The following is a 26,482-nucleotide window of genomic DNA, read 5'->3' as shown; positions in this document are numbered from 1 at the left end:
AGTGTAGTGTGTTAGCTTGTCTCCTTTCCTGGCTGATGCATTTGCTGCTCTGAAACACGTCTGCAGGGTTATGGCTAAGGCAGGGATGTACTCCCAGCCTGGGCTGGGAGTGCAGAAATCCTTCTCCTTCCAGGCAGGAAATGGAACTCCAGCTGCTGCTCAGAGTGGCAATAACAGGTAATGCACAATAGTGCTGGGAAAGAAGGAAAGCAGAGATTGGAGTCAGGATTTGGCACTAAAAGGGAGTATACATGGCAACAGTGGAGGGATGAGACTCACACAGTTTGTGTTTTTCACTGCTAGAGCATCTCTGCTTTATGTCCAAATGCAAGCCAGGGGACAGATTAGCTGAGTTAACCATTAACTTCTAAGATGCAGACAATCAAGGTTCTCTGAGTAAAAGTGGAAATTTAATTCATGATACTAATTCTGTTTCTGTGCTTGGTTCGTAATAAAGCAAGGTTGTGCTGATTTAACTGACAGGATCACTGCTTGCAAAGCTCCAATAAGCTCTGCTAATGTCTGCACCATTGCTGCACTCAGGATAGGGCTGCAACTTTTTTTTTTCCATGTCTTCAAAATGTGAAGTGCTCCGACTTCTATTTTTAACTCTCCTAAGTGAAATGAGATTAAACATGAAGCAGTAGTCCACAGCAGCAAGTAGTTTTCCCAGAATGATTGTAGAAACCTGATAAACACACATCTCTTTTATTGTAAGGGAGCAGAGGGGGAGATGAGAAGGCTGAGCATGTGGTCTCCTAAGGGTCATGTCACCAGTTCCAGGACTGTCTCTGTGTCTGTCTCACTTTCCCTGCTTTTACTCTCTCCCTTGATATTTTTTTTTTTTTTTTTTCATTTACCATCTGGTATTTTCTGTCCTATCTGGATTTCTTTCTGCCTTTTATTTACCTCTCTGTCTTTAGCAGTAGTCGATTAAACAGCTTTCATCTGTTGAGGGTTCTTGCTTCTGAATCCAGCTCCTTCAGGACTAGAGAAGAAACCACTTTAGACGGAATAATGTAACCTCTGAAGATATGTATGTTCTCCAAGAAAACGTCTCCCTTCTGCTGAAGCAGAGTTAAGGGAGCACATGTGTGTGCACATTCATTTTGAAAGAGGTTGAACCTCTCAAACTTGTCTGTAATACAGGTGCATGTTTAAGAACTACTGGAAATGTGACATTTCATTCCCTCCACCCCAAGTGGCAAAATGCTTTCTAAACCACAGCAAAGAATTGGACTTGAATGGGGAGAAAACTGATAGCAAAGTTCCTTTGCTGTAATTCAGTGGAGTACAGGTCAGGTTGGACAATTTATATTTGTCTTTCTAATTTCAGTATGTTTATATTTTTTATCCTCCTATTTCACCCTTGTTGTTGCAAGTATGTCTGCTATTAATAGAACTTTCGTTTATTCTGTGTTTTATCTCCCTCCAGCCCGTCCAACCTATCTGTGCTCTCTGAGAAGCACTTTTCCCTTGCCTTTTTTCTTGTATAACTCTTCCTCTTTCTATTTTAAATTATAAAAGTGGTTTGAAAACTCAGGAAGGAAGGAAGGGCTGGTGCTTTTTTTGTTGTCATTTATTGCTTAAAATCCAAGCTTTTAGTATCTACTCATAATCCGAGTCAGCAGGCATCGTCTACCTGTGACTGATGTTATCCATGGGTGGGCTTGTTCTCTTTTTGTTATTATTGTTTGTTCTTGTTTTGGAAGTGCTGTAAGGCCTAGTCAGATTCTCAGTTTTCCTTCAGCTAAAGTTGTTTTCTGGAGCAGGGGAGCCACTTGTTGTGCTCAGTTTAGCAGGTTTCCAGGAGGTGCGATGTGACTGCAGAAATACAGCTCAGGTTGCAGCTCCTCTGGTGGCTGCCTGTTTTCATCAGCCTTTCATCCTCTGTCATCAAATGCATCTTCACACCACAGAAAAATGACACCTTCTGCAAATAAATTTAGGAAGTGGTATTTTATGGTGTTGTGAGTTCAAACGCGTCATTTCTAGCAGCTGCACAGACTCCTGGCAGGGGCAGGCTGGAGAAAAAATGTTGTGATTGCTTCACGTGCTTTTAAAAACTAATGCTGAGATCTCTTTTGTGTTCATTTGTACACTAGGGCAAAAATAGCCGAGTATTCCCTGTTATTGAACTTCCAAGCAAAAAAAGTAAATTTAACAGAGAACATAGTTTCGTGAGCTTGAATGCAAAAAAAAAAAAAGTTGGTGCTTAGGGGATTTCTGCTTGGTGGGAGCCTGGAAATTGTGGGGGTGAAGCTGGAGGAGGTGGTGAAGAAGAATGGAAGTGACCCACTGAGAAGGGTTTTTTCCTTCCTTATGCCCAATTGACACGTCTGTGTGGAATCAAGCTTAATAAGATCAGGAACACAGGAAGGAAGTAATTTTGCCTGAAACTTCATCATCCACACATACGGTTTTCCCATCTGCAGTAGCAGTTCTGTAATTTTTGTGTTGCTGTGTGTTGTGAGTCTTCCCATCCAAGAAGAAAGCTTGATGAAAATCAGAAGTCGAATTCAAAAATATTTACAAGTCTACTGAACCTCTGTTGACCTGGTGAGCTCCTCCTTGGCAAGGAATCAAAAGGTTGGAATAAAATAATAGTTGTTGCAGAAGACCTACTACATACTAGAAAAAAAGTAAGCTACAGGGTTTAAACAATGTATGTATTTATTAACCTCATAATGGTTCACAGGTTCAATGGTTCTTTTCTCTTAGCAAACTATTTTATTTCACTTTTAGCTTTCACTGCAGCTCCATAAGAGGCAAATAAAAGTAATATTGGGACATGGTATAGAATATGAATAAAAGAATTTGTGTGATCTCCCATGGATTCCATGAAGACTTAAAGATGAGTTAAACTTTCTACTTGGTGGTAGAAATACTCAATGTATTAAGGTCACTTGTGATTACTGACTTAGCAATTTGTGGAGGTAAAGAAGCCTTTAGTTTGGTTTGTTTGTTTTTTTTCCCAAAAGATGGATCACCATTTCCAAGTGCAGACAGGCTGCAGGCTGTTGTATCTAATTTTATCTTAATTCTGATTCTCAGGAGAGCTTTTGAACTGTAATAAACAGTGAGGCACAACCTACCAACTAGTTGAAAACCTCCACTGACTCCAGAAACGTGGGAAAGTCTTCTGGACTTATATCCAAGGAACATCTGTGGGAACAGCTCATTTATTACAGGGTTGGATATCTCAGCAGCCCTTGGGAGAGTCAGGCTCGTACATACAAAGGAAGACCCAGAAACCACAGGGTTGGGAAGATGTTGGATTCCTCCTGTCAGAAGCTGCTCTTTGCAGAGGTGGCTCTGTCAAACAGCACAGTGTCAACAGTGCACAGTCTGCTGTTCTGAGCTGCTTCTCTTCCCCTGCAGGCAGCTGCTGTTTGTCCCCAAATCCAGTTTATGTTTTATTCTGAGGCTGATAAATGAAAAAGATACACGTTGGTGTTACCCAGAACGGGCTTTGAGTGGTGAAGATGTTCAGCTGAGCGAGGTTTCTTGGCATGTTTCGCATGTCTGCAGCTGCTTCCACATCTCCCTGGATGCATTCCTGGGGTCTGTGAAATGGCTTTCAGGGTTCTGTTTCTAAAAGCACATGATTGAGAAGGGCTGTGGTGCAGGAATAGCCTTTTACCCCACCTCCCAAAAGCCTGAGGAGGCGAGTTTAGTAGCACGGTCCATGGCACTGCTTTGTTGGTTTCCTTGAGCTTGGGATTTCTTTGTGCTACAGGCTGGCAGCTGCCTGCACTTTGGTGGGTCAGCTGGACGAAATGCTTCCACATGCTGGAATGTCCAGCTCTTAGAGCTCTTCTGTGATGGTTGACAAGTAATGCTTTATTTCTGAGAATTAAATGTGTTCTTTTTTTCTTCCAGTGGGTTTTACCAATTGTTGTTTCTCACTAGTACTGCGTGCTTGTCAGGCTTTATTTCTCAGAAGAGATAATGAATTTAAATCTGTTTTCCTGTTCTGTGCACCAGGGCACATGTCTGATGGATCTAATTAGGCTAATACAGAACTCTCCAGATTATCAAATATTGTTTCATTAAGGAAATGGTATTTGAAGTCATATTTTTATTGGCTGAATTGTATTTGAAGACGTAGTGGGTATGTGTTGAAGGAGAACACAAGGAGAATTCAGTATGACCAAAACTGCTTCTTGCTGTTCAAAAGCATCTGCCCAGCCTCTGGAAAGTATTGCCAGTCACTGAGGGCAGGATGTGTGTGCTTGTAATATGATATTCTGTCCATAATCTGTGCTTTCTAGGAGGGAAAAGGAAAAGTATGTTTTATCAAATCATAAAATACATAATGTGAGGAATTTCTAATATCTAATGGTGTTGTCTTACAGACTCTAGTTTTGAAATAGGCTTTTCTTACTTAGAGATTTGAGTGAATAGTCAAAGTAAAGTTAATTTACATTTTGCACTGGCATAGAACAGCTGTGATTCTACACCTTAAAAGAACTTTTCTGTTTTTTGTTAGTTGAAGATTTTTATGTTGAAATGGTAAATTACTTGTGATTACCAACAAAAACTGAAATTAGCTGAGAGTATAAAGTCTCTATAGTATAATGATGTGTCACTAACACTACAGTGACTGAAAGTATGGCAATTATTTTGCACTTCAAGGTCTGTCTGGACTAAGTAATTTGCATTAATAAGATGCATCACTCTAGAATCAGTGCTGACAGTGATTCAGCCCTAGCAGCAGATGGATAAAACAGGTTTCAATACCTTTAAGTTCTGAGGATTTTCCAGTTAGGATGCTGAACTGCTCATGTGTTGTTTATTCCAGCAGTGAAACAATCTTCGCCATGGCAGTCAGAGTTGAACAACATCTGGTCATTGTACTGGGGGTGATAAATGCTCATCTGAAGCTCCTGGGGTTTAATAGCATGAAAGGGAGACTTCTAATTAGATATATTTTATCTATCTCTAGTTGTAAGCACAGAACAACCACTTGTGTTCTAACTTAAATCAATCCTTAGAAATATCAATCAGATGTATTCTCTATAATTTGATATTCTGTGTAACAAATGAGCGTCGTTAAAAGTAATAGAAAGAACTATTTGTAATGCTATGCAGAATATGACTGGAAATATAATTTTTTGCCAGGTTAAATTAAAACATTTCCCCAAGCTTAAAAAAATTCTGAACTGAGGCCCTTCATATGAGCAATGGAGTAGAACTACATTTGTCTAAAGAATTAATTGTGTAAATGTTCGTGCAACAAGAGACCAAGAAGATCTAGATGAAATATTCTTTCATTTTTTGTCCACAGTGAAATGTTTCCAAGTTAAGATGAAAAAGAATACTAAAATGAGTTACTGTTCTTATGTGACTTGAAAACCATTATAGCTGCTGGGATTTGTTGAGGTATTTCAAAGAAAATATGTCTTCATTAATTAATATCTTCATGCAGCTGTACCAAAATATAACTCATTGATTGTTTGCACCCCTTTCCGTTAATTTTTTTAAAGGAATTTTTAAGTAGTAGTCATATTTCCAAGAAGAGGGAGAGATTCTAGTCTGAATGATGGATTACAAGGCTATATTATATAAGGTATGCATTATCTGATAAATACTCCACCAAAATACAGTATGATTGTTACCTTTTGGGTTCTTGGCTGTGTGCAGCAAGTTTCTTTTATGTGTAGAGTATAAAACCACACATATTGTATGTACATGTGCACATGTGTGTATGAGGGAGGTATAAATGGTGGCTAAATATCATACATGGTTTCCTTCCTCTGCTTTTATGTGGCACTCTTTCAGTAGAAAACTGTATCAGGATGCTTATCATACATAAATCTGCAGAGTTATTAAATGTGGCTTGCACCAGACCTTAATTAATTTTCACCCTCTTTATGATCTATACCAAATAGCCAGGTTGAAGTGTCCTGTATATGCTCTAGTAATATTGTTTCGTGTTCTTTATGCTTAAAATTTCAAGTTTGGTCATAAGCTTCCTCATCTGGATACACTTCAAAGTCCGATTTATATCACGTGTCAAGCACAATAAGGAACTTTGTGTCTGCAGTTTTTTATCAGCTTAGAAGGGCACTGCCAGAAATCTTGCTGCATCTTGCAAAAACGGTTGTTGTGAAGAGAGTGAGGTTAAAAAAAAAAAAATTCCAGAGGGTTATAAATGTGAAACACTGGAAGGTTATGAAATCAAGCCCATCAAAGGGGTAGCTGGTATCACCATGAGCCTGCATTAGGGTCACATTTAGCACAGACGAGCTGTTTTGCTGTGACACCTTTGCCTCACTCAGTGCAGAGGACACAGTTTGTGTTCTTGGTTTCCTGCACAGGAAGGAAACAGAAGGCAATTTTCTGCACAGCTGAACTGAAAGTCTGTATCTGAACTTGATCTTGACAGGGCTTGCATAAGGTGCTGGGGTCTGTGCTTGTTGATTCACCTGCACTCCTCCCCCCATTCACATAAGGCAGCACAGGAGGAGTGCACAAGCAGTAGCTGGTGTCACACAACACACCAACACAGATGTAATGATGTGAAAAATATTAAAGGAGAAATACTCCACACTGCTGTTAGTAGACAGTGTAAGACGTGGCTGTAGGAAGGGCCTGTAAGTCTGAATAGGTTCTCTTCTGAAAGTGGAAAGTGCTGTTTTCACTTCCAGCATAATGAGTTGGCACAGGATAATTACCTCTTAAGTTAAATATTTTTTATATAAAGCAAGCAGTATGTACCAATATGTCAAATGCCCTATAGAAAAGCCAGAATAGTGCACCAGGCAGCTCAGATTTTATAATAAAATCACAGATGCTCCTATTAAGCTGGAGCCTTAATACAGCCGAGGCTTTACTTGTAGTATTGATTGCCATTTCTTTTCTCAATCACATAACAGATGGCAGCTGATCTGTTGTGAAAGCAAGGCAAGGCAGCTCATCCCTCTTAAAAAACCACTACAGACACCTCAGTTTTTAGATAAGTACTGCCCATTTTTGCAGACAGGCAATGTGAGGTGCAGTGTGTGTGTCCAGCCCAAAGCCACACCATATCACCCCCCTGGCTAAAGGAATAATGAGGCTGTGGTTTCCCCAAATGCCTGGAGTGCAGCTGTAGCAGTACCACGTCAAGGAAAATTAAATCAAGGCAAATCCCAAGGACTGGCTGCACTTCACTTTGCTGTGCTCTGTGTCAGCGTATGCTTGGAGATGTTGTGTTCATTTTGGAGAAGTTGCATCCATTTTGTGTGACAATGCAGCAAAAGCATCTGCTTGAAGTGACGATGGGGAAACTTGACCACAGTTTCCTCTTTCCACCTCCTGTCCTCCCTTCGTGGCCATATATAGTAGCAGCTACTGCCACTTAGGCAATGCAAGTGCAAGGCTGTGGGTTTATCAGTTTTGAAAAAATAGATGGACAAACTGGATATCTATATAAAAAGGGCTTTCTAGGAATAATAATTTCTGTTGCTGCCCAGGGAGGAGGAGGAAATGACCCCTTCCACTCCATTGCAAAATACAAATAAAGCCTGACAAAGTCCACCAATGCTCTAAAAGAAGCTGCAGTTGAATTGTTAAGGATTTTTGTGCCTTAGGGATAGAATAATACAGATGGAAAAATGCAGTTGCATTTTGCATTTGCCTCTCCCTTGAAAGAGTCATGCTCTTGCTGCTGCAGTCCCTGCTTTACTGCTGCAGCATTTACCAGTTTTGCTTCCTTGTGTGTGGTGTGGAGGTGGGAGATGAAACTGTGGATGTTGGAATGAGCTGGGTGTCCCTTCACTTGTTTCAGCCCAGGAGCACACCTTGTTTGTCCCAGCATTCCTGTTTCCTGGCCCATCAGGGCAGCAATGCAGTGCCAGACCTCACACACTGTTTGTAGCAGTGTCCATTTGGGAATGGCTGTGGCACACTGGGGAGAGGGCCAGGACACAGGGAGAATCCTCCTTGCTATCCCATACCACTGCTGAATTCCCAAAGGTGCTCCCAGCTCATGGCTGGAGCCAACCCACTCCCCTCCAGCTGCTGTGGGGCAGGAATCTGGGATAAGTAGTGGACACTTGCAAATTGAGTTTTAATGAAAGGTGTCAGGTTATTTGCATAACCTAGTTTGTTTTATACAACCCCTTTAAGATCCATATTTGTTGAACCCTAAAGATGTGACCTTTAAGTCCTCAGTTAAGCAAGCTTTTTCCTTTTACTCCCTTTATTTTCCTGCAGTCAATTGCTTCAGCAGACATGGATTCGAATCAGCTGGAAGCTTTCCTCACTGCCCAAACCAAAAAACAAGGTGGCATCACATCAGATCAGGCTGCAGTCATTGCAAAATTTTGGAAGAACCACCGGACTCAAATCCACGAGAGCCTGATCAATCAGAGCCGCTGGGATAATGTCTTGAAAAACATGAACTGGAGAGTGGACCTGAAGTCACAGTTGAGGCACATTGATCAGATGAATACTCCTGTTGCAATAGTTGAAATGGAACTGGGAAAAAACGGGCAGGTAAGCTTCCTTTTGCAAAATATATAAACCTGATGTAGCTACGTGTGCACTGAGGCACATTACCTATTGCTGAGTTCACAGCATCCAAATCAAGCCACTTGGTTCATCCCCACTGGCCCTTTAATGGACTTGAAATTGAGGTCCATCTTTGCATACAAAGAAACATTCTGGGTGGTGAATACAATTTTTGCTTTTTTATTTTCATCATATATGTATTGACAGCTTTCTTTACATTAAGCTTGAAAAATCAGAGTATGTAGAAATCAAACGTGATCTTATAATTCTGTTTGAATGTTATGCACTACGAATTCAATTAGTCTTTTTTTCCTTTAATTCAACACTAAAATTAGTTAAAATATGCAGAGTAGGAGCTGAAAAAGAGTAAAGTTCACAAATTACATTTTAGAACAAATGAGAGGAAAGACTCTTTTTATTTTACATAACACCCATTCTTATGTTAGAAGTACATCCTTATTACCTGTCACATTATGCAATCTGGCCTTATCTGAAAGGTATCTGTATATATATATTTATAGCTGTATCAGTGCTGAACATTGCCTTCCTTTTTTTATCTTTATAGTCCATAGGAATGTGCAGCTAACAGCTTCTCATCATCACATTTACTGTTGTTTTCTGACAGAAAGCGTGTTTCAATTTGGTATCTTTTCTTTCTGCAATGTTTTAGTAAATTTTAAAACCTCTTTTCCTAGCAGTAGCTACTGCAAATCATGCCATGAGCTGATTTGGGCATTTTGAGGTTAACAGTTAATGTTTAGCAAGGTTCCTTGTATTTCATAGTATTTTAATAGCAAGAGTACCTGAATTAGGAATACCTCAGTCCATACATAGGTGCACACACCTGGAATATCCATGTGCACAGGAATGATTGAGTTCAAACTGTATGGCTAAGCCAAGACCAGGATGAGCATACATCTAAGCTGGGATCCTACAGAGACAGAATGTTGGAATTATTCTGTCAGTTCACTTTCCTTTGCAGTCAGTGGAAGCTGATCCTCCCTGAGCCTTCCACTCATGGATCTCTGCAGTGACCAATATGATAATGGTGTGTGGCTTCAGGTTTTTTCCTAACCTCAAAGAAGTGGCGTTTTCTGCTCAGGATCTCGAGTTTGAAAATTATTGTGTTCTGTTAGCAGCAAATGGAAAAAGGTTACTTTGAATAAAAAGGTTACAGGGAGCACATTATAATAAGTACATTGAGTACATTAGTGAGTAAATGGGAGAAATACCTGCATCCATTAAAAAATGCATCCTTAACTCAGAATCGCTGTTGTGTTTCATAAGGGGATTATGTAGTTAGTGACTCCTGTTTTGAAACTCTTTTTTCCCCCAGTAATGGATTTTTACAATAACATCAAGCAGCAAGGTCATTTAGATTTCTTTCACCCTCTGCAGAGAGAGTCAGGGGATGTGAACATGGAGGAAGAATACACATTTCTGAGACACTATAATGTCTCTTACTGAAGAGCCCCACAACAAAATCAAAATTCATTATTTTAGCAATGCTCCTTCATGCTGCAAAGGAATATGGTTGTGTAAATGCATTTTTGGATCTGCCATCAAACACAATTTTGCCTCCTTCCCTGAGGACACCAGTTAGCTGTGGCAAGCCTGACACTTGGTGTGAGTTAAACTGGTACTTACCGAAACAACCATGGAGTAAGTAGCATTGTCACTACTTGAGTCGATGTACATTTATTCTAAGGAGCTCTGGTTTCACATGGCCTTTAGCTGTGGATTAAATAAGTTGTCTGCTGTAAATCTTTGGGTGGAGGCACTGTGCATCAGGTTGTATGCTCCTGTGATGGGATGAGTTTTGGGAAACCACAGGGATTTGGGGATCTCCTGGAAAGACTGGTCACAGAGACTCTTACTGGAGGTTGAACAAGTTGTTCCTGCACACTGGATCCAGCTCACTAACTTGAAACTGTCATGTCTTATAGTATTTATAAGTATTTTTACTTTGTTGTTAGCACATCTCTTCTAAATATCAAGTTTTGTAGCACATCAAATACACATATACTGGTACCTTTCTTAAGTTTAGCAGAGAACATATTTTCTAAGTTGTCAGCCATAGATGGCATTTGATGAATAATGAAGATCTGGCTTTGAAGAGGAAAGCTGGCTGATGATTCAGGAATAAATTATTCACAACAGACTGTTTTCATTTGGACACATGATAACAGGGGAATATACAAATGCATTGATATGTAATGAATTGACATTAATATTTCATGGTTCAACAGAAGCAAAGAAGTGCTCTGTAGAAAATGTACCTTTCCAGAAGTCACTCTGATTCTTCTCAGTGTCTCTGGGTTGGATTTAGATCTCTACCCAGCAGAAGGCCAGGCTGCTTGGTGAAGTATCTGCTCCTGCTGCTTCAATAAATAACTTTGCTTCCTGTTTGCCTTCTCTGAAATTTAGTCAGCTCTTTCATAAGGGGAAGACTCTGTGTGTGAGACCTGATGTGGTTGGGAATGGGGATTTGGAAGTGACTGGTTCATAAATGCCACTACACTGAGTTTATGTGAATTTTGGCAAATTTTGTAAATGTTTTCTGACTGGAGAGAGATGTTTCTGTGTTTGAGAATCCATCACAACTTGTGTGCATTAATTCTTGCTAGCCTTGCCATTCCTGATAAGAGAAAAAAATGAACCTTTTTCCCTAGGTACTCTTAAAAACACTTCTAATGAGGAACATTTGAAAATATCATACTCCAAACTTTGAAAAATTTGATTCAGGATCTGTAAATTGGAGTTTGAACTCTTCTTCAGTAAAGATTTTAAAGCAACATTAAAAGTTTGCTTTATGCTGGTGTTGTAGTCTTTATAGATCCTGGCAGATCTATATTAAGATTAAAGGCAGATGAACATGCTAGCCATCAGCTTTGAAAGCCCATTTTCTTTAACAATATGACTAAAAATAAAATTATAAAGCAGTTGCACTTTAGCCTGCATTTGCCTTCATCTTGTGATATTTAGAGCTCATCGCTGCTGGTTCATTTTTTCCGTTTTAACAGCCCATCTTTTCTTTGGCACACGGTTTTATCCTCTTGGGGTTTTTATCTACCTTGCTGGCTTTCTCTTAAAACATCTATAGCTACCTGCCCCCTTCTTTATGTCCTTTTTTATCCTGTTCTCCCTCTCTGAGCATGTCTGTAAAGCCCTTTTGGTATGAAATTTCAGCCAGACATGAATCTGCTCAGAGGGGCGGGAGAGAGATCTGGAGCATCCTCCTTCTCATGCCCTTCCTGCCCCTCTGCACCAGCACTGCTCCACGTGGTGGGCAGCCACTGCTGTGCAGTGTTGGCTTACCTGCACACTTCAGTCCCAGATTTATACCTGACCTTGCCATTGATAGAAAATTAATGCATTAGTTTTGCACCAAGATTGCAAGATTGCACCAAGTGGCTTGGCACTAAGATTATATTTAAACTTGTGTTCTGGATGTTGTCATGTTATTTTCCTCAGAAGATGTGCCTCTCCCCTGGGGCTGTGTTGTTCTTCCTGTGGGCTGATTTGCCAATAAGTTTTCCTTTCTTTATATAAATATATATCATTGTGTATTTTGCAGTTTAATATCTGAGACTGATCAGATATTACAGATTAACTGAGAATTTGTTCTTGGCTTTTTTGCTTTAACTTATTTACAGAATGGGTGTTTCCACATACATTTCTTTTCGGTGTTTAAGATACCAGTAATCCATGTAATATCACTTCTGTTGGGGCTTTGTTGGATCTTAAAGCATGTTTTATGATCAAAGAGTATTTTCTGCCCTGGTTTAACATGAAGCTGGGATTCTCGTGCACAATTCTTCCTGGAAAAACCTGAGGTAATCACATCAGGATTATGGATTAAAGGATTTTTTTTTCCCAAAATATTGTATCTCTCTTCACTTTCCTTTTCTTAAAAGCATCTACCTGACAGAGGGGTCATAATAGTTACTGATATACAGTAACTAAACACCACAATGTAGCAAATACCAGAAGCTACATACAGGGTAAGAAATTAGGATCATTTCTTTCAAAGTTAAGGGCAAACAGCAGCCTTTTATTCAATATACTTTCTCTGGTCTGAAATCACCAGGGATATGTATCTTCATAAAAACAAGTATTTTTCTTTAAGGAACAAGCAAACATTAGCAACAGCCTTTTCAGTGAAATTCTAATATTCAATACTTATGATTATATTTTGATTGTCACTTTAAACTCTCCCCAGAGAGCTAAAATACTTTCTGATGAAATGGCTTGCTAGGTGAAGTGCACCTTTGCCAGTGCAAGAGCATACTTGATGCTGAAAAAGTAGGAACTGTCAGCTGGCAGTTTACCTACTGTCTGCTACTGGGAGGGTCCAGACCCTAGTAATTAAGAGAAAATAATAATAACAATTCAGGTAATAATTCTATTGCTTTATGTGTGGAAAGAGTTCATAAGGCTTTTTGTGCTATATGTAGGAGATAAAATGCTACCAATATTTTGAAGGTCTGGAGCTTGACATTTCATCAAGTTTTAGTTGCAATGACTATAAAGATTTAATTAATGTTTTGCGAAGGAGTGAAGTAGGTCTCAAAGTAAACTTCTGGGAGATTAATTTTTTTCTGACTTGTTAATTAGGTCTAGACAAATTTAGGCTGAAATTTCTATCGTCTGTGCTACAAACAAATTATATTTATTTTTAGCATTCACACATAAGCATGTTTTCACGATGTAATAAAAAAATCTTCTAGAAAATTCATTCCCTTGCTGGGAGTTCAGACTGAACGCTGCAAAGGATGTGGTGGTGCTTTGTGCATTTTTCTAAGCCATTTTTCTCTTGGCTTTTGTCAGCTGCAGTTATCCCCAGCCATAGCTGTTGCTGCTGCAGAGAGGTCAGACCAAGAGAACATCAGGAGTAAACTCATGCCATAGGGAGGAAGGATTATGGCTGCGCCTGCTTTTGCTTCTGTGTGACTCCAGGTCAGGCTGCTTCGGAGATATGGCTGAAAATAGCACCAGATAATGGATCTCCAGTTTTTTTATGTAAGGATCTGTTTGGAAAGATTGCTTTTTGTAGGATTTTGGTGTGGGCAAAGCGATGCGTGGGGAGATGAAAAGCAGCTCCAGGTACCCAAACCAAAATAACGCCAGCCTGGCCTGCAAAAAGGAAGGAAAAGCAACCACCAAACCATTTTTCCTTTCCAGCCATAATCTATCTTAATCTTTATAGCTGTTAATATCATCAGAAACGATGTTCCAGTCAGAAATGGGAAAGCACAGGCATTTAGAAGCCAAATTAATCAACTTAACCCAAATGGGCTTAATATTTTTATGTGATTAAAATGATAGAATCTGCTAAGTAGAAGTCAGTTGGGAAAAAAATCACCTTTGTGGCCAAGCTGAATGTAATCATTTGAGCTTTTGTTCACCTTGGAAATTTATGAGCTGGAGGGAACACTTACGTAAGGGCAGTACAGTGCAAAAGCAAATAAAAAATGGAGAGGGCAGCAGGTCACTCAGCACAGAGGAAATGAACACAGTTGACTGACTTAATTCAGTTATTTACTTAATCCTCTGCATGGTACTCTCTGTAGTGCTCTGCTTCGACAGGTCAATTTTTGTCACCTTCTTGGAGTAGGGAGAAACTTGGGGAACAAGAAGAGAATTCTGTTATTTGTAGTTCTTGGGACATGGAAGTGTAATAAGTATGTTAAGGAGATAAGAGCATTAAATGGAGGTATTAAATAACTGTCTGACTCAAACTGTCACTTTTCCACTGGGTATATCTGACAGTATTTTCTACCTCATGCATACATCCTATACAAAGCAAGGATATTCTATAATCAGTTGTGCTGACAGTTTCTATGCTGGTTTATTTGTGCCCTGTATATGAGGATATGCAAGTGCACACATACTCATATATTCCCTGTCTTTACTCTGGAACTGGATTTGCTGAAGTTATTAAATAGAGTAAGTTAACTGAGATATAAGTATTTTTGTTTGTGGCTGAGCTCAGGGAATTACAGGGGGAAATTCTGCATTAATTGAAGGTGAGCTGTATGAAGCCAGCTGTGATGATTATTTACTGCCTTTCATATGCCTAAATTCAGATTCAGTCCTGGACCCTTGAAATTTTTACTTTCTCAGGTCTTGCACATTATGACAGAGGACTTGCAATCTGTTATATATGATATCAGTGTTATCAACAAATATTTTGCAATCTAACATCAATCTGGCATTCACACACAGCAATAAAATGTGGGATAGCTTTGATGAAATGCCCTCCAGAGCACCTCTTGCAGCCTTGAGAAACAGATTGCAAAGAGGCTAGCACAGAGGCAGCTGGGGTCAACAGATGTGGCTGTTGAAAGTTGTCCCAGCAGAAGTGTTTCACCATATACCTTTTCTTGAGTTTGCTCTGCAGAGTCAGAGACCCTAAACTGCATCTCCCCCATCACAAAAGGAGTTGTTCTGTTTGAGGCAGGTTGGCAGAGCAGTTTCAATGTGGCTTGTGCAGCTCTTGTGTAAATAATCACAGGCTGTCCCACTGTCTGTGCAATTCCCCACCACCGTGGACTTGGGGCTGTGTGGAGAGTGTCTGCAAACATGCAAATAAAGCACTGCATTTGCACAGCATGCCACATGCAGACTGGCACCATTTGGCTGCATGACCTTGCAGCAAAGCCAGTCTGTAATTGAGGCAAAATGCAGTTGGAGACCAAAAATTGTAATCTCCACTAGCATCTTTTTAACAGAAGTCAGAAGTTTTGCCTGATTCTCAAAAAACATTTTAAAAAGAGGAAATTTCTTTGCTGGAGAGCCTGTTTACAACAAATCAAAGCCTCTTTGCATCTTAGCTTTGGTGGTGTTGTCCATTTGTGTTCTTTGGAGGACTTGGATATCAACATTAGCAAGTAATTTGTTCTTAGGAAACGCAGGAAAAAATGGAGTTGTTATGAACACAAGTGCCCACTGCATTGGCTGACAAAGATCTTGTTTTTACAGGCCTAGCCTGGCCAAATACATTCAAAATTGTCTTTTTGCCGGTTGGCCACCCTCTTGACACTATGCCACATTGCTGTTGAGAAGTGCTTTCGAGATCCTTTTGTCATGATCCCTTTTGAGATCTCTGAGCATTGGCATTCAGGGTGTAAGTAAGAAGAGGTTCTTAATTTATTTTAATTAGGAAGAGCTACTGTGGGAGAAGGTATTAGAAGAATAGAAGAAAGCTGGCACATAACTGGAGAGAAACACTTATAGAGCATTACACTCTTTTTGCTGCTTATTCCTTTGGATTCTCTTTATTGTATCTTAAATATATGTGTGTGTGTATATATTTTTATATACTTTTTATAAAAGATGGACCCCAGTTTTTGCTGTGCAAGAATTGATGCAACAGAAGAAACAGTCCACAGTGGGAAAGCAAAATCCCTTCAGTTCATGGCTAGTTCTCAGTGTAATCTTTTCATTAAGCAGATGTTTCCATTCTAGTTTCTGCAAACTAGGGCTTTCCATCCTCCTGGAGCTTCTACTCATCCTAGTTAAAAATAAAAAAAGATAAATATAATTTTTTTTTATTTCCCTCTTATCATTCTGTTTACAAAACCTCTCACGGAGTGATTCCACAGGTAGCTGGCTGGAATCTGCTGGTGTGCAAAGCTGTCCTTGGGAGTTGGCAGCCGAGCATCAATGCTGAGGTTCTTTGAGCTCCCTGCACGGAAATGCAGTTAATCACCACATGAAATGTTTGGAATACTAGCACCCTGTTCGGAAAAAATCAAGTTCTCACTCCTGCTGCAGTTTCCCTTGCTGTTACAAACCACTAGCAGTGCTGACTGGGACTAGGGACTTCTAGAGGCCAGCAGAGAAGTTCTGGGAGAGGCTCGTGCCCCTTCCCAAGGGACTGAATGAAGACTGTAGGAAACAAAGCCCTTTTTTTGCAGGTTCACTTACCTCTGTATTAAATAGATTTGTCTGCTCCTTGGTATGCTGGCTTCATCTTGTCAAAATATGGACTGAAAAAAGGCAGTAACTGGAACTGCCACAGAAGATCACATGTGGGTTTGAGAGGGTGGTTTTGGTGTCAGGTCTTTTCCTTGCTGCTTGTCCTCAGCCTTGTGCTGCCCCAGCAGTGACGTGTTCATGGAGCTGAAAGTGGCTGAGTGAGTCCAAATGAAATTTTTTTGTTCCCTCCTCACCCTTTTATTTATTTTTTTTTTCTACTCACATTATTTTTAGTGTGGATCAATTTGTTGAAGGGACAGGTTGAGGGCAAAATTGAGCAAAAGAAATTGAGAGCTCTGCCTTGCCTTGGAAAAAATGCTCATTTAACCATGCACGTTGAAAGAATCCCCATTTTAAATTCTAGCTAGTGATCTCTTGAACAGAAATGAAGCAGCTCTCCTTGAATGTTGGGGATAATTTCTCTAAAGTGCCAGTTTTTCTTCCAAGAATGGAGGAGGAATAGAAAATGAGAGACACGGTTGTTGGATGAGTTTTGTATGGTAGAGTTCATTTGGAGAAGGGTGGAAAAGGTATCTGGTATGGAAATGATCTAAAAGGATATCTGGAGGTGGGAATCTGCGCAGATTGCAAGAACGGGGGAATCTTGATACTTTAACAGTGTTGATATTCTTTGTTTCTAGAAAGTTTCTCAGCTACATAGATTTGTAACAGCAGTAATGAGAAACATGATTGAAATTCTGGTCCTATTCCTTGCCTGGTTATTTTGTCTAGTGTTAGTGGGAAATGTGGTGAGCTGAGCCACAGCTTGGCTGAGTTGCCTGAAGTGATCCTCTAAGTCTGGGAACAGCAACAGAGTCCTGACTTACCCACAGCTTTAACAAAAAAACTCATTTGTTGGTCAGGGTTTTTTTTCATTCAGTGGTTAAAAGAAGTTGGTTGGTGTTGACAATTTCTTCCTCAAAATAGCTTTCTCTGTTTCCTTACATGCATCTGCTCCAGTTTTTTTTTCTTTTTGCTTGTTTTGAAAATACTTACCAAGGCAGTGGGGTGAAGCATAAGTTTCCCTGCTTTTCTCTGAAAGGAGATGGTTATATCAGTGAGGAGATCCCTGGCAAGTGCTTTTGGTTAAGACATCATTGTCCTATATACTACTTGAGGAAATGACTACTTTGAACATAATTCCTGGAGCAAATCCTCTTCATTTAGAAAGAGATTCTAACATACAAAAGATATAAGACAATCCTTTGATTAAGAAACCTCTTGCAGCTGTAATTTTGCATAGACCTTGACACACAAGGGTTTTTTTTTCTGTCCTCCTTTCAAATTATCAGTTGCAAAACTGCACAGAGATAATCAGACATGCAAATCTTCAATATATTTTTAGTTCAATTCACTGATGTATATTCATTAAAATGTTAATATGACAAGGAAAGCATAATTTAAATTGCATATGCTTAATTTGGTTAATAAATGCTTGAAATACAGTCCCAATTTTAGAAGTAGCCATACTTGATACCAATTTTTCAGGGCTTTTTTTTCCCCCCTTTTTTTTATCACAAGGAGAGTAGAAAAACTCTTGTTTTATGGACAGAAATAACTTAGTTGTGCTTTTTACGCTGACCTTGCACAACCAAAGGACCTCTGTGCTGGGAATCAGACTCATTGTCACACTCCTAATGATTGAATGGTAATAAATTGCGTCAGTGGAGACCTAGTGAAGATTGTGGTATTGTAATTTGAGTTCCCAGACTGCATTACGTGGAGTTAGATAGGCAGATAGAAGATGAAAAGAGCAAAGTTTCCTTGTGTTCAAATATGGCCAGGCTCCACCAATGCAAATCGGGGATGTGCTTGCCCTGTATTTAATTTGCAGTGGCCTAACTAAATGAGATACAAATTACTACTGGAATTAGAATTAGACAGCTTCTGAATCTTGGTTGAACATGCAAAGCTGCTATAATACCCAGATTTTTTTTTTAAACCCCTGAAGTGGTATTTGAATGCTTACAGGCAATAAACTTTTCAGTCAATTGGTTCCATTTCTGTTGAATTGCCCTCAAAAGTGAAGCTGTGCTTTAAGGACTATTAAAAAATTTCATTCCATTTAACCTGTAAATATACCACAGGACTTGAGAAAATGAGTTTGATAATTGCTTTTTTTTGGAAGACTTCAGCCTGGAAGGCAGCATCTTAAAAGGACTCAGCATTGAGGAGATTCTCTAAGGTATCCAGTTAGAGCCAGTTACACTGGCCTGACTTCCTTGGTCTGAAGTAATGAGGTGTGACAGATCATGAGTGCACTGCATCATGGTCAGGACCAATAACCCCTTTCAGAAAATTACATTTCTGCTCTAAGCAGTCGTTTTGAGTTATCTGCAGCTAATTGTGAACCGCCTGCTTTTACAGAAATGGAACTCTCGTGTTTCCCAGTAAACATCACCGTGATGCTCTGAGACAGCTATGAAGTGCAACTGTCTGGGAGGAGGCTCAAATCTGATCAAATTTAATTAGACTGGAACCTGTTCCTGCCTACAAATATCTTGATTATTCAAAGAGAATTAAACATGCCACTTGACAGAATTGGCTTTTGTGATAGCTACTGCTGTGAGAATGTGAAAAAGAGGTGTTGATTCACATGCTTCTTCTCACTGAAGATTGAGTTGAACAATGAATGAGCCCTGTCTGCATCCTGCTGGTCACCCAGAGCTCACCAGAGAGGACATGGAGAAACCCAGGCTGCTTGAGGGAATGATAAATCTGTCTGCCTTGGACTATTCCCTCAAAGAATATGGACTCCAAAGGAAAGCAGGCATTACTAGGTCAACTCTAGGAGCCTAAGGTTTGGTGAGATAGATTCCACCCTCTGTCTGCACTGCCTAGTGATTAATGTAGCTTGACAGCTCCTCTCAAATGGTGCTATGGATAAAACCTCGTCACTTTGTTCAGCTAAGGGCAGTGGAGGCAAACTGTTTCAGCCTTCATTTTTTAGGAAGCAAAAGCAGAAAATAAATGCAGCACCTCCCATTACACTGTGGGAAGTGTAGTTTAGTGAATGTCATTAAACTGTCAGCCAAAGAAGTGCAGGCTGCTGGGTGAGAGACCTGTATTTGCATTAAATCAAAACTCTTGGGCTAAAAATTAATGCTAGTTACAAATGAAATCACAAAGAAAACCTGTTTAAATGTGAGTTTCTTTATTAATGTCATATGGAACAAGCACTGAGTTTACTGAGCAGAAGTACTTACAGCTTTAAGCACACCAAATGCTTTGCATGACAATTAACAGCATGGATAATTGTCCAAGTTCCTGTGATCCAGGAGCACTGAGATATGTCATGGTCTGGATATGAGGTGTGACTGAGCCACTCTGTTTCCTGACACTTCCCTCTGCAAGCACACCAAGTCAAGCTGGGTGGATGCTAAGGGAGAAGAAAGACAATACCTGCAGCTGAGAGCGGGGCTTTGAAAGATGATGGACAAATGGATCGGTTTCAAGGGTTTGAAGCTGCTCTCTGGGGAAAGAGGCAGTGAAGAAAAGAAGAGGCTTGTTTTTCCAGGCACAGAGCTTGGAGATTGTGAAAAACGAGGTTCACATGTTTTTTATAGAATTTAAAAGTTTAATAGAAAGACAATTAGGAGATAAAAATAAAGTACACAGATATGGCCGGGTGTCTCTGCATTCAGCCAAGAGAGCACACCTTACTAACAAAGGATTGTCCCTTAAAAACAGAACCCTACTACATGTTCATAAATTCTCATACATGATTCAAACATTCTCTTTTAGTTTTGGATGTTTCTTTGTTTAGTTTTTGACTCGCCCCTTTCTCAATAAATCAATCTTCTTGGCTCCACCGAGTTTCATATTCCCTGATAACAGAAATGCAATAAATTCCTCCCCCAGAGCTCTGGTCACTGCTGTCTTCATCTGGATAAGATAATATAAGAATGGGGGGTCTCCAACCATCTCCTCTAGCCCCTGGGTTATACAAACAAAAGTAGTGCCTGCTCCAATACCATGCCATAGCTCAACACATATGTATATTATACTACCATTTCTAAGCTTCATCAACCACAGAAATAGAAGGAACCACACTAATACAACATATACAACATCTAACCATATACATATAACATTCATTCCAATATTTGCAAAAAGCCAACAATATAATGTGTATCTATAACAGAGATCAAAAGGACTTGTTCACTTCTAAAGGGGACTGTTCTCCAGAACTGCTGGAGGAGAACTCAGTTTGAGGGACTTGGGTGTTAGATGATGCTGTCACGTCCCAGTTGCCTTTGAGTTGTGTGAGGGATGTTGGCTTGCTGTGATCCTCATGCAGAAGCTACCTGGTAAGAAAACCAGGTTTTTTTGTGTTCAGCAAATCTTTGTATTTGAACCTAAACCATTGACTTTTGCTCTGAGCAAGCAGTACTTTCTTTCAAAGAGCATTGGATGTTGCTGTTCTCCGGTGTTGCTTTTTTGGAAGAGGATTTTTGGAAGGGGCTGTGCGAGGTGGGATGCTGTGCTCCAAGCTCAGTCCTTCCTTCTGCCCCTTTTGGTGTGTTTGCATGACACTGTGTCGAGCTCTCCATGAACTCTTCTGGCTCCCAGGAGAGATTTCACCTCCTGCCTTTCCCTTGGGGCAGCATGAAGAGCTCCTGGCTGAGGGCTGAGCACGGCCAGTGCTTTTATGTGTGAACAGGGAGTATGAGACTCACTGCCAGCCAGGAATTTACACATGACTACAAATACTTGTGCTCCGGGTCAGCATGGTTCATCGTGTCCCATCCTAGGAAGAAGCACCAATGTCCAACAGCCCTCTCAGAGGCCAGGGCTTTCTCCTGAAGACAGGGAGTTGTCACCAGGCCTCTCCCTTTGCTGCCTCAGCGCCTTCCCCATTTGGCAACATTCCCCGCCGGAGCACGGCTCCTCCGCGCCCTCCTTTCTTCTGTGCCCTTTGCTTGGCTCTGGTTGTGTGTTTGTTTTCTCTCCCACACGGACTCTGTTTCATTCACTGCCCCGAATAATAAGATGTTTGTTGAAAGGGTGCTGCTAAGTAATTTGTCTTCTTCATTCATTCTCTCTTTGTTTAATGTTTATTTTCGCTGTGCTTTGAATACAAAATTATTAATTTTATTTAGTTTATTTCAATAGTATTTATTATTGTGGAGGCTCCTACACAACCCCTCTTACTGCTATAAAAATCTCATAAATGAATACTTATAATCAGTTATATATCAGGTATTTTAATTCCCATTTGAAGGATACAATCTGAAGGTGGAGAACATAAACACAAGGATTTCCATTAATTCTGGTGGTCGGTGTGAAAAGCCGTCAGCCCAAGTTCCCAGAGTGCAGAGCCTTTGTGGTATTGCCAGGGTACATCTCTGGCATTGCAGCCACAGCATTGATGGACATCAGTCCTGCAAACCAGTCCCAGGCGCCTCTGACTAAGCCTGGAAAAAACATGGAACACACACAGAGTTATCACCTGGACAAATGTTGGCTAAGGCCTCCTGTATGCACACAAGAACATTTACCTGTGGGCAAAGAAGTTTATTTAATGTCTCCATGCATTATAATGGCAGAACACTCATGATATCTGTAAGTCATAGGAGAAAATATTGGTGAGGATTTTTTTTCAGCCAGAGAAAATCTGAAATGGAGATATATCGGAGCAGATTGTTAATATCCTCCCCATCCAAAATCTGGGAAACGGCTTTTAGTGCTTCTCTTTCCTTTCCCCATTGATAGAACCTACGTCAAATGCTGCCTTTAATCCGAAATGGTTTCCCCAGAGACTTCTGCTCCATGCCAGTTCCAGGTATTATTCAACCTTTGTCCTTCTCTGAACATCTTACTTTTTCCAAATTTTCGAGTGTAAAGCAATATCATTTTGCACCTAATAAAATGTAGTAATTTGGTTATATTGCATGCCCTCTAATCAGTAAGGTCAGTCACTCTCAGGCTTTGCTAAAGAAGTAAGCAATCGTGCAGTGGGCTTGGAGTCCAGCGGGTCCTGAGCTGCAGGTCAGTCACCCCTCGGCAGCAGCACTGCCTGCCTCGCTGTGTGTGAGGCCCCACTTCTCTCATCTCTTTCTCTTCTGGTTCTGCTTTCATTTCTTCTGCCTCTCCTCTTTTCCCTCCTCTCTTTCCCTGCTGGTTCTGCTTTCATTTCTTCTGCCTCTCCTCTTTTCCCTCCTCTCTTTCCCTGCTGGTTCTGCTTTCATTTCTTCTGCCTCTTTTCCCTTCTGCCCCTCAGGCTGCTATTCTGTCTCTTTCCTCCATCTTTTTGTTCCCTTGGCTTCCTCCTCACTCCCAAACTTGGTTCCTTGTTTTGTGTCAGCAGAACTCCTGGGCTTTTTCTCCTTTAGTGGAGTTGTGCAGCACAGCAGAGAACCACCAAGTGTCCCAGGTTAAAGCTGCCCATGAGCACATGAAGGTACAGAGGTTGTTCTGGGGAAGGTTCAGGTTTGCAGGGTGTCTCCCTGTCCTGTTCCATTATCCTGCTGAGCCCCAATGCTGTGTTATGGAAACACTGTGTGGTTCTTGCTCTGCAGCACAGCTGATTTTTCTGGGAAGCTGTAAATAGATTATATTCTTATGGCTGTGTGTGGTTTGGTGTTTGAGTTTTTTTTAAAGCACTGTATGAAATCTTCACTTGAAATTTTGCATGAAACTCCTTGTCTAAAATTCTGTGGATTTAGTGAACAGAGCTTTAATAACAAGGATGGAATACAGAAGAATTACGTGGCACCTGCATCTTCAAATATATTTGAAGTAATGAGCTTTATGTGGTACATTTGTGTGGCTAAGCTGTAAAATTTTGTTCATAGTGATGATTATGCTAAGAACCAGCTTTGCTAGCTGAGGTGCACGTGAACACAAACAAGGCTTATTACTCTGGAGACTTGATTAGAATTGGGCAGAGGGCAGCTTGAGAGTAAGCAGCTTATTTGCATTTCAAGTGAGCTGTAGTTGAGTTGAAGACATGCACACCACTGTCAGTCAGAATTGTCCCTCAGTCTGGAGCAATGGAACCTCACGCTGGTGACAGGACACGTGGCTTGGGGTGCATGAGGACGCTGCTCCTTCTTTCTGATGGTTTTCCCCTCTGGAGCAGTGAATCACGTGGCAATCCCAGCTTCAAACAGGATGCTGTCAAGGGTTTTAATGGATTTACAGAGAGAATCGATTGTGCACGCGCTGGGTGAAGTCTTCAGATGCCTCATTGAACATCAGCAAACCAAAGGGTCATTATCCTTCCCCCTCTCTTCCCCTTTACCTCATCTGTCATCTGTAGCCTGCACTAATCTCCCTCTTTCACCCTTTATTTGTGAGTTGGCCTTACTTGAAACTAGATTTTGAGAACCGAATGCGAACAAATGGGTCTGTTGCACATGGAAATAAGTATTTTTTTCTTTTCCTCTCCTCAGTGGTAAACATGCTTCACAGTATGAGCATTGTTAATGCAAATGCCAGCATCCTTTGACACTCAATGGTATTTTTGATGAAGGCAAGGGCTGGGTCACTAAAGTGGATGGAACATGACTTTTTGTGCTGAAAACGAGAACATGGAGATCTCTTACACTTGAAATTATGAAGATGTGTTTTGTCCATGATTTCATGCTCCTCTGTACAAGCAGACCTTTTTCTCTCAGGCTTGTGTTTAGTCTTCAGACTTGGCTGGTACTAATTAGAGACAAATCAGGTGAAAAACAATGAGTCAGATGTTGAAGAAAAGATGTGGGCTTTTTTCTATTGAAGCAAAGTGCTTTACATGTATAGTCTGTCTTTCTGGTTAAAGCTGGAGGAGATTTTCATGTCCTGCCAGGGTATTTTTGAGTATGAAAGTAATAGCATAAGAATCTAAACAAAAAAAAAAATGAAAGTTTTACGATCATGGGTATGTTACACCACTAAAGAAGTTGCCATCATGGCACTGTAAATTCTGTGCTGTGCTCGTGGGCTGAAAAACTCACCCTTTGCAAAGCTAATGGCACATCTTCATGCCCTGATAATTTCTCAGTGTATTTGGTTTCATGTGCAGCCTTCCATTTGCACAAACAGCTGGCTAAAACAAGCTATTCTGGGTTTTTCTGCTCTTTACTTTGTCTCCTCTTCCTTCTTATCTCTGAAATTTTCCCATTTGAGTCACTGCAATGTGTTAGATACTCGTGTGGCTCACCCCCTCACAAACATACATGCCCATAGACTTCTTTTGGAAACTTGTGTTCAAACTCACAAGGCTGCACCCCTGCCAGCTTGCTGTGTGTGGGTGTGCCAGGAGCAAATTATCAATTACTGACAACGAGAGAAATCTCCAGGGTGGAGGAGGCCCTGGAGATACCCAGAGAGTGTTTCTTCTGAGGTTCCGGCAAGGATAAAAATGTGGTTATTTCAGTGGGTTACAGAGCAGGGGGTGACATCAGGCTGGCAACCTGTCACCAGTGGGGTTTCACTTAGGCCCAGGAATCTTCAGCAAAGCCATAAACACCTTGGACACAGGCCTTAAAGGGATACTAAGGAAGTTTGTTGATGGAACTAAATTGGGAGGAGCTGTTGACTTCTTTCTGAGGTATTTTCTGGAATTTTTAGGAGTAATTTCATCAAAGAAAAGGTGATTAAGCATTGGAATGGACTGCACAGGGAGGTGGTGGAGTCACCATCCCTGGAGGTGTTTCAGGAAAGACTGGAGGTGGCACTCAGTGCCATGGGCTGACTGACACTGTGTGTTTAGTCATGGATTGGACTCGATGATCCCAGAGGTCTTTCCCAACCTAATCCATTCTGTGATTCTGTGCTTTAATCCCATATGTTATGCTTATGAAAGATGGGCCAAATCTAACCTTACAAAGATGCCTTTTTGTACTGTATTTGTGTATCTTCAAAGATTTTGCTTCTCCTTTAGCATTTAATTTCTAATAATTTCTATATTAAGCAAATGTTTTAAGGGGGAGGGAGGGAGTACATGCTACTTTTAAAGCTCTGAATTGCTTATTAGTGTAAGCTGCATCAGCCTGGAGTTGATTCATCCTCCAGGGACTCAACACAATCATCATCATCATCACATCTTTTTTTGTGCACTGCCTCCCCTTTATTTTTCCACCCAAGGAAATCAGAATCTAAAAGGGAGCCTTGGAGCTTGTTTGAAAAACCTCCAGATTTCTGGCTTGCCGTCACTGTCATCATTGAACAGCATTGCAGTCAGGTACCATGGTGATCTTACTGCCTGCATGTACTTGTCAAGTCATTTTTGTAAGGTTTTTTTTATTGCTTTGATTCCAAGATACTGAAACAAGAGGTGTATCTAATCCCCACTACAGTGTCAATGCTATTTATCTGAGAAGGAGCTAATTTTTAGTGATTTGCTTAGTGCTTTTCAGAACCTTACTCCTTTGTACGGCTGTAGCTGCATGAGAGCAGCTTCTGACATGGGAATCTGCCTGTGTAAAAGTGCTGATCACTGAAGCACAAATGGAGTTATGCTTCTGGACATGGGTTTCAAATGAAAACTGGTAAGGAACTTTCTGAAAGTAGAAATACAAAATAGTATTCTCCTAACTTTCCTGGCCTTTGTTCAGGAAGCAATTCTTAACAGCCTGGGCTTGAAATGATTTTCTATAACGTGGAAAATGCGTTACACACAGACCTCAGGGCCATGGCCACAGGTGGAAGAGCAGAACCAACTCAGAATTATTTAGACATCCCTTGTGGCACCAGGGATATATAATTGCCCTTCCCTTTGATTCCAGAACATGGCGAAGCCTCCTGTGATTCCAGAACCATATTGGAGTCCCAGGTACAACAGTATCCTCCTCGGGGGTATGAGAATGGTTAGTACCATGATCCAGCTGATATTATCCTGTGAAGGATGGTACTGGCAAGGGTTTGTGCTGTCTCTAACCCAGTAAGGTTGAAATTCCTAATTCTCCCTAACCTGGAGCATACCTTGTTTTCAGCAATCAAAAAACCTTTCTTTTGAGAGACTGTGAAGTTTGAGAAAGCCAACAAACAAGTTAATGACAACTTAAACCTA

The 26,482-nt window shown here is 40.6% G+C and overlaps 1 protein-coding gene across 1 annotated transcript in view; it reads left to right on the top strand.

Moving 5' to 3' along the window:
* Positions 1 to 26,482, top strand: part of COMMD1 (copper metabolism domain containing 1) — a 60,951-nt gene that overhangs the window by 9,492 nt on the left and 24,977 nt on the right. The window contains exon 2 of the mRNA XM_005525388.3: positions 8,203 to 8,484. Coding sequence (XP_005525445.1) covers positions 8,203 to 8,484 — 282 coding nt within the window. The remainder of the gene's footprint in view (positions 1 to 8,202; positions 8,485 to 26,482) is intronic.

This window comes from Pseudopodoces humilis, chromosome 3 (assembly GCF_049639895.1).
Source record: "Pseudopodoces humilis isolate 2021_Gansu_Grassland_sample_001 chromosome 3, ASM4963989v1, whole genome shotgun sequence".
Lineage (NCBI taxonomy): Eukaryota > Metazoa > Chordata > Aves > Passeriformes > Paridae > Pseudopodoces > Pseudopodoces humilis.
Note: the sequence above shows the minus strand (reverse complement) of the source record. Positions and strands in the feature narration are given on the sequence as shown.